At 42.6% G+C, this 12,594-nt stretch overlaps 1 protein-coding gene across 4 annotated transcripts in view; it reads right to left on the bottom strand.

The window, feature by feature from the left end:
- Positions 1-12,581, bottom strand: part of MAP3K9 (mitogen-activated protein kinase kinase kinase 9) — a 57,486-nt gene extending 44,905 nt beyond the window's left edge. For all 4 annotated transcript variants that reach the window (XR_004751197.1, XR_004751196.1, XM_035327099.1 and 1 more), the window contains exons 1-2: positions 12,151-12,581; positions 7,776-8,189 (exon numbers count right to left, since the gene is read on the bottom strand). Coding sequence is in view for 2 of the 4 variants with exons in the window: in XM_035327099.1 (XP_035182990.1) it covers positions 7,776-8,189; positions 12,151-12,454 (718 nt within the window). In the remaining 2 variants the exon portion in view is untranslated. The remainder of the gene's footprint in view (positions 1-7,775; positions 8,190-12,150) is intronic.
- Positions 12,582-12,594: the final 13 nt, after the last annotated feature.

A 12,594-nucleotide genomic window follows, 5' to 3' on the forward strand; every position in this document is an offset into this window, starting at 1 on the left:
ACAGAATTTTTCTTATTTTCAGCATCATTTAATGACGTAAAGTCAAAGGCAACTAAAGGCTATTCTCTGTAACATCTTCTCCTAGGCACATACCCAAGCAGGAGAACAATAGAAATCCTTTAATATTGTTGAAGCAAATGGATCACGTGGCCTCTTGGCCCGTTTCTCCAAATTAGAGGGACCAAGTGTCCACAGCCTTTCTTCATAGCTCATGCTTTTCAGCTCTTTTACTGTTATCCATATCAGCAGTTCTTTGCAGTGCCCCTGGCGTGCTGCAGGAATCCCCAGTTCAATCCCCAAACGTTGCAATAAGCAAAATCGTAGTGGCAGAAATACTTCCTGCAGCCACTGGAACCTAGAGCAATTCAACGCTATCGTTTGCTACACAAACAGCAAGTCCTTAAGTCAACAAGGCTGCAGTCATGCTCACATGTTAAGTGAACATTTCCAGTTGTAACAAACAGCTAATCCATTAACATTTCTCAACAGCCAAAGCAAATTCCAGAAGCCTGTCTGAGGAAGGATCAGAGGAAGATGTGGCACAGCCAACTAGGAGCCTGGCTTGTACCTCCAAAGTATCACCCAAGACTTCACTACAGTATTCAAAGCACATACAGGATTTGGGGAATTATTTGACATCTGTATACTCATAAGCTAAATTTTGATGTTCAGAGCAGCTTTTTTAATATTTTTTTTCTCCTTATTGGTGTTACAAAAAACACTCGAGTAATATAAGAAAGTTTTTAGAAAGAGGGGTGGAAAATTTGTAACACAAGCAGATCCCAGGAAGGCTGGCTATCCTTTGACTAATTCCTTTTGAAAAGATGAGGAAACGATGCTGCACCATGCTGCCATTAACGCTGTAACGATTATTCTGCAGGCTGGGATCCAAAGATTTACTATTATGCAAGTAAGCATTCTTCTCCCTGACCTAAGAAACACTGATGAAACCACACAATATAATTATAAATCCTGATACATTGTGATGATTTCTCCTCTTAGTGCATGCTTTTGTTATTACTTTTTCATATCTGGAAAAAGCTTAGGTCTGACAGGGAGGTTGAATTTAGCCATTAGCAGATTGACAATAAGCAATTATCAGGTATCCCAGTTAACTTTGGCAACCTTTTGAAAATCAAGGTCACAACGATCTAACAAACTGTCTTAGACTCAGAAAGCAAGCATGTAACAAAAAGAAACTACCTAAATCAAGTCATACATCCTGTGATCTTTCCAACAACTTAAGGCTTTTCTTGTGTCATCATAAGAGACATGACATCTCTAAGATGGGATATTGCCAAAATTAAGGAATCGTCTTCAGTGATGATTCATCATTTCAAAAAGCAAACCCTTGCTTAACTTTTGATCCTTTAAAAGTGAGTTTGTTTGCCTTGAATATGTTGAAATTCTGAAAGAATTGTTTGATGAGAAAAGCAAAATAAAGCTGCTGACAGAAGTCTCTCAAAATTCAAATCAAGTTTATTGATGTTGAGGCAACACAAAATGATGCAGCTGAAGGAGTTATTCCAGCTTCCCAGAAATGCCACAAAGCTGTTCTCATTCTTGACTTACTGCTTCAAAAGAAATTTCAGAAAACCAGATTTATCATAGCTCTGTCACAGATGGTCAGATGCGAAGCCAAGGGATCAGCACACAGATGCTTAGGTACACTTCCCACATGACGGGGGTTAAGTCTGTTCTGTGGCTCCAACAACTTGGAGAAACTGCTTGGTACACAACACGTGGTTACATTTTTATTTGGAGGAAAAAGAACCTGCAGAAAAATATACACAGTGGCATAGAGACATGGAAAGGACATTAAGCGAGACCTCTTTTCTAATGGAACAAAATTTCACTTCTAAAAATGACAAGCTCTATTCTTGGCTACAAAAATAAGGGATTCCACTTAGAAATTTGATTTTTTGCTGCATGGTGGGGCAGGAGTATCCCCGTGTTCTTACAGATGTTACATTTATTTCAAGAAAATCACTCCGTTTCTGAACTGCAATTCAGAGTGAAGACAGCAATTAATATTCAACAAAAATAAAACATTTCCAACGTGAAAACATGTCCTGTAACTCTCAGAAACCTGCTAACACATACTGAAAGAAGTCTGAAGCATGAAAACATCCGTCAAATCTCTCAGAAAAAAGTAGTTGCACTTACTTAAACAAGCTAAGAAAGAAAAAAGTAAACCATCTCCCTACTTCTGTGAGTTCTCAATGTCTCAATAGCTTAAGAGTTAGCATTGCCTTCAAGCATAATTTACATCTTCTGAGCTAATAACACATGAAATTGAAATACTTCATTGCATTCTGTTCGACAGAAAGTTGTAACATTACTGGCATGAACTGCATCGTATGAGTGCGTGCAGGAGGTACCCAGTTCTCTGGAATCTGTTAACCACAGTACAAATGAGCAGAATGTCAGCACAATGGCTGATGCTCTGGGGAGTTGGAAAAAGGCACACAGAAACCAGAACTAGGAGTTATGCTCCATTAGCAATATCACAGAGCGTGTCCACAGAATCTGATAATTGCTGAATTGCAGAACCTGAGAAGTCATCCAAGTCACCTTTAAGAGTATATTCTGATTGTTTGAAAGGCTTGATTTCTACTGCACGTACTTTTTTAATCTTAAAAAAAAAGCTTGACTTCTATACTCCCTGAACTAAACCTGAGAATGTTTGCATGAAATTAATCTCCCGGGTGTTGTCCAAAAAATTACATTCTCTCTTTCCTCTCACAGAGAAAGGGATCAACCAACTAAGGCCAAACCAATAATGCACCTAGTATAACGCGCTTAGATGCCCTTAAAATAGTTTCACTATGATTTACATGAAGCATTACTCACACTCCTTTAATTGCGCTGACAAAGGAAATCCTTTCTGGTAGAAGGTACAACATTGGAGAGTTAGTCAGCAAATTACACTCAAGTACTAGAAGCAGTGACAGGAGCGCAAACTGCTCCACCAGCATACTTTAACCAGACCCCGTGAAACCTCTCTTCTGTCAAAACGAGCAAGTTTACATTAAGCACTTTTCCCTCTCAGAAAAGACCAACTAGAATCATGTCATTTATGACTGGATGGGGATACAAATACTGCAGAGAGGAATGACATAACTAATCACGTTAGTAAGACCGCTTTGTAATATTCAAGGGGTTGGATTTGAACTAGTAAAAAAGAACAAGGAAAAATTTAAGACCTAGGAACAACTGTCCAGAGACCATAAGAGACTCCATTCTATCAGCATTTTACAAACACAAGGCTTAAACTGCTTAAAAGAAATAGACAAAGCTGCAGGGGACTTAGTAGACCTTTAGAAAGCTTGAGCTTTGACTCTCGAGCTACCACAGACTTACCCTTGGTGCTCCAAGAAACCGGAGAAGTGAACACCTTTAAAGAACTAGAAGGGAAAAACTACTAACTCGACTGAATCAGCACTGTTGGACTTCCTTTTGAGCTCTGTCCTTACCTGTTCTTTGACCCTGGCCATGTCACTTTTCTGCTAATCTTCTGTGCCACTTTGAGGAACACAAACAGAGGCTTTTATAACGAATTTTGCTAACTGGCATGAACGCCCTCAGCAAAATCTTTCCATGTAGTGCAAAGAATAAACATGTTTTGCTGAGCCAACCAAAAAAAAAAAGCAAATGCTCTTGCTAGTTCTCTGCAGCATTAGTTAACTGGCATTATTCCTAAAGCAATGCTGGCATATCTAACATTGACAGACAAACAGAAACAAACAGAACCAGCTTCGCTATTTACAATACTTCACTGAAACCAACAGGACTGCCCTTTCTGATCCTAAGCAAACACCTTCCCCTGGCAAGAAATGAGATTCAAATCGGATGAGAAAAGAAAAGGGAACTCCAAAAGGTGTTCTAAACGCAACGATGCTGACTTCAGCAGGTATTCCCAGTTGCCTTTTTTTTCCCTTCCTGTAGTTCAGTATTTACATTATTTAGGAGCCTCTGCACGGGGAGAGGTCTACTACCAATTCCGTAGCAGATGCTCAGTGGAGCACCAAAATGCAGGCGAAGAGGTAAAGGTTAGCAATATCATCAGATGAAAAGAAGAAAGAAGCCAGAGATGAATCCGTCAACAGATTAAAACAGATTAATTTCTTACATGAAAAGAATTGAGTCTCTTGAATCATAGGCCAAGGAAAAAAAGTCATCTCTCACGGCAGAACTAAACAGCTTTCCTGGGTTATCCTCTTTCCCTTCTGTAGTTATATGAGTAACATGTGAAATGGTAATTCCACTGGAACTGCCAGATTTGCTGCCAACTGAACTGACACATAGCAAAAGACTTTCAGTTCTCTGTAATAAAATAAATCGCAGGTATGCAATTTGTTCCGTAAAGATTTTACATACTCATTTCCTGATAACATCCACAAAGCAATCAAAACAGGCAGCTCAGAACCTCCGAAATTTATATTAAAAATCTGCCTCATAAGAACATTGCATTTAAAACTTTCAGGACACTTCCTACACCGTAAATGCATTAGCTTTAGAAAGCCAAGATAATAAAAAGGAGAAATAAATGAAGAAAAAATTGTGGAACAGAAATAAGTTGCTCACATTTTTGAGTAGCAGAGGAAAGAGGCAATCAGTTTGGAAAGTGGTTTTTTTGATTGAGAAAGTCTCAAAAAACAGACACCTCCTGGAATATTCAAATAACCCTACAATATTCAGCCTCTATGCAAGTGGAACTTACTTCCCAAAGTCAATCAAAATCTTGTTATATACTCTGCCATCCAAAAGGTTGAGAACTATTCTAAGACTTTTTTGGGTACCTACTAGTTGAGTCCATGGATGTAGCCACAATATGTCAGGTTAAAAAAGATTTTTTCTAATCCTAGTATGTATATAGTGGGGTAATTTTTCAGACTTCCATTAAGGTGCTCACTTGATTTATTTCACTGTTCAAAACATAAAATATTTTTAGAAGGTTCAGCACAAAGTACTGTCCTCATGCAATCTGTATCGGCCTGAATACAAGTCGACTTCTGAAAGCAAGCCATTCTCTCATTTTCTCCTATTGCAGTAGAAAAGTTGATTTTAAATAAGGCAGCTGTTCTTTCCCACTCCTCCATCTTGTTCCCTAACTCTCAGACTGACTCCTCCTGCAGCTTCGGGCAGACAGCACAAGTCCCAGCTACCAGCTGGTTCTTGGAGATGAGATGTATCAGTCATACAAGTGTCTATTACTAAACCAAGGCAGTGCAAATCAGTAGACCAATGCAGCTGATGTTCCCATGACAGCTCTGCAGCACTTGTAGATGTTCAGTATGTGACAGAAGTTGTCTGCAAGAATCTTCTCCAAGTTCTTGCAAGCAGAAGCTGTTCCTTCTCCAGAGACACATCACTGTCTATCAGTCGGCGGGTGGTAACTTGGCCATAGAAAATGCTACAGGCTTGTAATTCTACAGCCATAAAGCTAACAACCTAATTCGTTCTTGATTATCCACAGTAATGGAAAAAAACTAAGCACATTAGAAAAGCAAACAAAATGCAAAACATATAATATGCATGGTCCACTAATCTTTACAAAACTTGCAAAAAGCAAACAGAGCAGAGCAATTCCTAACATGTGCATTATGTACAGTGGAAAAGGAACATTAACACTGCAGAAACATGGTATTCTGAAAAGACGGGATGTAGAAATCCAAAGTTGTTTATCCTACAGATAACCGTGAGTTAAGCCTACCTGAACATAAGGTAGGTATATACTTAGGGGCAATTTCCCACTGAAAAAAAAAAAAAAGACAACAAAACACCCTGCCCAAAGAGGTCCACACCACTGTAGTAATCTAATGATACAATTCTCCTCCTCTCTGCTCTAAACACAGGTCTTTGAATTCTCCCACAGACATTCCCACTCACTGTTCCTCTTCTTTTATTATTGATTCTTCCCAAATGAGAAAATTTCCAGTAACATATTTACCAAAGCCCTCCACTTCTCACTGAAGATTTACAGTGCAGCCCAAGCCTCATACTGCTGAATCATTGTGACAAGAGACATTTATTCTTGTTGCGGCCAAAACAGGTGTTTTCTATATGTGGGTTTGGTTGGTGACACTATGGCCAGGTGTCCCTTTGGTTTGCCTAGTACTCCGCTTGGTACATGTCCCTTCTACAGCTAGCAGTCTACAGTGCAATGCCTGGAACTAACAGCACTTCTTTTTAGAAATAGCTTTTGTTCTAAACCTCAAAAATGTTTAGCAATAAGCTCTTAACAGCCTATTAGGGAAACAAGCCAGTAAATATTTACTTAGGTAAGTGTAGGAGGCCCCATTCTTCAGTCAATTATTTCTTATTCACAGATGAAGCCTGCCCTCCATTAATCAAGCCAATCAATCATTCCCTCTTCTCCATTTATCAATCCGCTCATATATACTGCTGTTTGTAAGGGAAGGAGAAAGGTCAGATATTAGGAAATCTTTACAGATATTGAGATTACCTTGACTTTTTAATTAGAATGGACACTTTAACAGTATAAAAATAGCATTGTACAAACCAACTTGAAAACTCTGAGTTTCTGTTTTCAAACTCACTAACTGCAGTTAATAATACTTATTTTTTCCTTCACAACAAACTGTGTAAACTCTCTGTTACAAGACTTGATGTCAAAAAAATGTAGGGAGAGTCTACACAGAGTGGAAATTTATAGCATTGTAATGGTTAATGCTAGCTCTGGCAAATCTATTTAAGATATTAAAATTCCCATCTGTCAGACGTCTTTGCTAGATGTTACTGCCCTCAAAGCAAAGGAGGGCATGTGCCTGCATCTCAGCCATCCAGTTCATAACACTTCTTATTAACTCATGCCATAAATAAAAATGAGTTCTCACTAGCACACCTAGTGCACCACTGCAACTAACATGCAGGGATCTGTTTTCTCTTGCCATGTAGACAGAGATAAGCAGAAAGAAAGTCCAAACAGCTGCACACAGGCATCAAGAAGAGAGATGATCTTTAAGTCACTGCAGCATTTTGTTCCCGCACTCACAAATAGTGGTTTTGTGCATGCATCTGACTTCAAGGCAGTTTCAAGCTTGCAAAAATAGATACGTTACCAAAAATACTGAGATTGAAGACAACAATGCTATTACAATCATGGAGTGGAATCCAGAATCATAAGCAACAGAGCTTTAGGCCCCACACTGTCATTAAATTTACCTGAATAAATTAAAATTAAATTAAATTCATTAAATTTACCTGAATTAACATTTCTGTCAACACCAGTTCTATGAGGGGCAGGGAGAAGTTGCCATTTGGCAGAGATGGCGTAACATCTCCCAGAAGGAGATCAGGCTTGTATCTCATCTAGACAGCGAAATCTAGCAAGTAAAATAAAAGCTTGGGAGCATTCATCTTTCCAAAAGGAGCCCTCATCCTTCCAAAAAGTAAAAACAGAATGCCCATTTTAATTTCAACAGCACATTCCAACATACCAGAGTCTGCTGGAATGCCAATAAAACAGAGACATCATAAATATGAGAACTATGACAGAAGCATGTTCCAATTATAGCTGCTTTTGCATCCAGTCATTTAAAAGTTGTTTCTATGAAGTGAAAGCATTTGTAGGTTTTCTGTGATCTACAGCACCATATTTTAAACAGCTAAACCCCTCTGGGATTGAATTAGAGGATACAGTGGTCCACAAGAAAGGACTGTGAAATTAACATTATTCCCCTCTTTGCTATGTACTATTTCTTTCCGAAACCTCGCCCCAGCACCACAGCTGTTCAGTGCGTAGCACTTACTGTTGCTGGACTTCAGGTCACGGTGAATTATGGGAACAATCGCTTCCTCGTGCAGGTAGTTCATTCCCCTTGCAATCTGTACTGCCCAGTTCACCAATATGTCAGGAGGTATCCTTTTACCAGACAACACTCTGTTTAGCGATCCTCCACGGGCAAACTCCATGATCAAGCAAAGGTTCGGTTCCTTCAAACATACACCCCGGAGGGCGATGATGTTCGGATGCTTTAACATGGCAAAGAGCTTGGCCTCTTGGCGGACATTCTCAATGGTCTGGCTGATGTCCTCGTCAGGGTCATAGCGAGCTGCCTTGACAGCAACCTCATCTCCTATCCACACAGCTCGGTATACTTTTCCGAAGCCCCCTATGCCAATGATTTCCTCCAGAACAAGCTCTGAGAAGTCGATCTCCAGGACTAGGAAAAGAGGGAGAAAAAAAAAAGAAATGTAAACATTTAGCAACTGTGCAGCCTGAAGATCAGCTCAAGGTCCACGCTGCCCAACCTCACCCTTTCCCTTAGAAGAAGGGCCATTTTTTATTCAAAACAATACAAATGAAAGGAATCGTCCCTTCTGACAATATTTCATTAAGAGTGTGGTAAAACAGATCCTGCAGTCTTATAAAAACCAGTAGAAAGTATTCCCTGTGAACAGTGATGGCTTTGACATCACAATGGTCAATGATACACTTAAAATATAATCATCTTAACATGCTGAAACCCTGTAAGGATAAACCCCAATTTCTTGCCCTCGATGACAGCACAAGATTCTGAAAAATAAAACAAGAGAAACCCACAGACTAATCTTCACTGACAGGACTACAGTACTTACTACGATGGAGCTGAAAGTTGACCCCAAATGTATCTTCTGCATTTGTCCTGTATTTTAATGTTTGTTTTTTTCAACTGTCAGTAATGATCTTTTAGTCCTTCCCAAACCAAGCTTATTCTTCCACACTTCTACAAGCTGTGCAGACTTGTTCCCCATGAGATATGTCAGCCAGCTCTGACATTACTTACGATAGTGCAACAAACAGATGGATCAGACTGTGCATACTGAGTATATTGGGCTAGCAGTAAGAAAAACATTTTTGACTAATACATATTATATATAGTGCATAATAAGGATGCCTGTGTTCTTTTAGTGTTCCACGACCAACAGGTTGGTGAGAAACAAGGTAGAAAACTGACCAGGAATGTCTTCCAAAAGGGGAAAGGCCCTTTCTTTCCCATTCAGAACACTTTCTGTCCACTACTTGAATGCATCTTTTGGTTAACATTTTGAACTCCAAGGATTTACACACACTGATTTAAAGCCAAAGAAGGTTTCACTCCTACAATAAGAGTCCTGGTGTTCAAAAACTCAGGAGCTACAGCTGAGCAAAGACAAAGGTGTAAGTTCTGACCAGAAGCACAGAAATTTTAGAACAAGACTATGTCGACAGTACCTACAGACACCACAGGAGCGTTTCACTGAAAACACATGAAAGGAGCTGCCAGTCCCGGGCAAAACAGGCTCTGAGGACACCGGGTGCTCTCCTGCCGCCTCCCGCGGTGCTGAACGGACAGCTCCGGGCACGGCGCCGGGAGCGGCTCCAGGAGCAGCCCCGAACAAACCAGACCTCAGGAGCACCGCACCCCTGCTGGGTGCACACGGGAACCAGAGTCACTCCGGGGCACAAGGCCAGAGGTTTATGCTTCCACGTGAAGTTGGATATGTTGCACTGCAACATACGCAGTTCTAAAATTTCTTTCATATGCAAGCATGCTCTTTGCTTTAGCTTCAATATGTTTAACACAGACAAAGTACCTCACCCTCACGGGTAGCTTCATCAGTAGAACAGACCATCTGCAGACAAGTTTTTTTGTGTTTTTTTTTTTTGTTTGTATGTTTTTTTTTTTTTTTTAAAGTATTTTATGTTGAGTTAGTTTCTTTATCTTCACATCTACCCTAGTGCACAAAAGACTCATTTTTCTCACATTTCTGAGCAGTCAACCCCCTTTTCTAAACTCCAGTTTCATCTGTCGGACATGCTGCACTAAACTGTCCAGGCAATGGGAACATTTAACATGCTGGTTTTATTGCCGTAGAATTTAAGTGAAGTGCTATCACTCCTCCGGGGACTGTGGTAAGGAATCACAGCCATGAACCAGTGGCCATGTCACAGAATGGCTCAAGTTGGAAGGGGCCTCAAAGCTCACCTAGTTCCACCCCCCTGCCATGTGCAGGGACACCACTCACCAGACCAGGTTGCCCAGGGCCTCACCCAACCTGGCCTTGAACAGCTCCAGGGATGGAGCATCCACAACCCCCACAACCTCTCCAGGCAACCTGTTCCAGTGCCTCATCACCCAACTGCAAAGTAGCTGCTATTTAATTGCTATTTATTATACCGTATGATTAAGCTATTTAACTCGGTCTGCAGTGCCTATGAGCCCACAGTGCGGATGAGAGTCCTCCAAACGGACCCGTTGCTGACAGCCTCGACAGGCACCACAGGGAGAGCACACTTGTACCGTCAGGATACCCTTGAGGTAAGATTCAAGCATGCTACCCCGATGGCTGAAAGACAGCACACCATTACTTGCTATCGTAGCTCTCAGTGGAAACAAAATCTCAAGGACTTGCACTCCAACACCTTCATGAAACATGAAGATAAACTTCAGGAAAGCAACTAAAAATAGCATCTCCACAGAGGTGTACATCTCTGGAGATACACCCTGCATTACTGCCACAGAAAACTCTTATTCTGTAGTCCAGTGAGCAAGCAGATTGTTACTCCAAACAGCTTTCAAACTAACAACACCAGCTCCAAAGTGAGCCTCAATCCTTGCAAAGGGCAGAGAGGTTTATAACGTTAAACTTGGAAATTCAATTCAACAGCAACCAACCTTACCACCTGTCCAAATCATTGCTTCTATAAAAAAAAAAAAAAAAAACACCATAGCCCTATAGCATATTAAAAACTCACTGCAGGGGAACAAGTTCTATTCCATCATGAACATATGGCTGCTGACTTGGGAGAACAGAGGTAGCGCAGTCCTGTTAGGGCAGCAGAAGGGTAAGACAAGGGTAAAAGGGGAAGGTGCAACTCCACAACTGCTCCTGAACCATCCCTGGCTGTGAGAAGCATAATAGGGCAGGAAGGCCATATTTACAAAGACTGTGCAAAAGCAGGCAAAAAAATCAGACAAAACAGGAGGGGAGCTAAGGTTTCAAGAATTTCTGAAGAAAGAGTTCTTCGCAACTACCTCAAAGGTAAAACCTACTAAACATTTGCACTGTTTTTTGCATATGGGGGAAGGAAAATCTCTGCTGTTCCAGCAGAGAAGAAAGCACCCCCACTGCCCAACCTAGTCCCTTCACAGTTCCAAGGGCAGTGCTCTGAATTACTGAGTTTTTTACTTAAATGCTTTCAAGGAGACAAAGAATAAGAAGGTATTAGTTGTATTCCTTGGAGATATGTCCTAGATAGGACAAAGCATCTTTTTACTCTTTTCACTTTCTAGAAAAAACTACTAATCTGATGATTTATCTTTGCCCCCCACCCCCAAGCATTATTCTTGCCTGAACTGTCAATATTGATAGAGAAACAGGATCTAGTAACAGCCATGCCTTACTGTTTCCCTTTCCACAACTGTACACAACACCTAAAATAAGCAGAACTGAAATGGCTTGAAGCCTGGCTCCAAAGGCTTCAAAACAGCGCTGAAATTAGGAACAAGCCAATCCCTTCATGCCTTCAGCATTGCACCTTAATCAAGCAACTCTCAGGCCCAATTTCCAAATTCATATAAGACTCATTCAGGTATGCTTTAGAACAGAATTTTTAAGAAGATAAATGACAAGTGGGATAACATATACTGATAACACAAATTAACACAGAACTTCTTCTATATAAAAATAATGACTTTTGGTTAGGAGCAAGGAACATATTGAACAACTATTAGCAGTGAAACAACACCGCAGAGAGCAACCGTGTCCCATCCAGCAACGTCTCTTTAAGGATGCTCTTGAAGGGAGAGCCCCCAGAGCCTCCACCACTGCCTAGCCACGAAGCTTCATTCATTTCGTGAAAATTCACCAGCCCCTAGAAACGCAGCGCTTAACAAAGGGAAACAGCTCCTGGCACCAAAGGAACACTACCTCGGTGATCTAGCTTTGGTCTCCCCGGAAAGAACGGCGAGCCTGGAAGACAGAAGGGCGCTGGAGGGGTGGAAAAAGGGCCGTGCCTTCCCCCGCCAGGCTGGTGCCGGGCTCCCCAGGGCTCACGGCAGGGCCAGGCCGGGGCCTCCCAGGCTCCCACCGCGGTTCCCGTTAGGGCTACGCGGGAACCCCCCATACCCCCCCGGTGCTCCCAGTGCCCGGCCTCCTTACGCTGTATGGCGGGGGGTGGCGGGTATCGGGCCCGCAGCTCGGGGCCAGCCCCCTGCACGCCGCTGCTCACGTAGTTGCTGGGGAAGATGCCGACGCGCTGGTCGATCTTGCCCGTCCACCAGCCCTCGTCGCCGGACACCTGCGAGTCCCGGGACAGCACCTGCACCACGTCCCCCGGCCGCAGGCTCAGCTCGTCCTCGCCGCACGCCTCGTACTCGAAGACGGCCGTCCAGAGGGGCCCGCCGCCCGCCGCCTCCCCGCCGCCGCCCGCGCCCTCCGCGCCCGGCGCTCTCAGGGGCTCCATGGCCAGGCTGCTCCATAGGGGGGGCCGCCCGCGGCAGCCGGGCGCGGCGGGGGGCGGCGGGGCCGGGCGGGCCGCCTATTGTTCATGCGGTCTCGGCGCCGCCGAGTGCCGGGGGTCGGGGGCCCGGCGCGGGGCCGCCT

This window comes from Oxyura jamaicensis, chromosome 5 (assembly GCF_011077185.1).
Source record: "Oxyura jamaicensis isolate SHBP4307 breed ruddy duck chromosome 5, BPBGC_Ojam_1.0, whole genome shotgun sequence".
Classification (NCBI taxonomy): Eukaryota; Metazoa; Chordata; class Aves; order Anseriformes; family Anatidae; genus Oxyura; species Oxyura jamaicensis.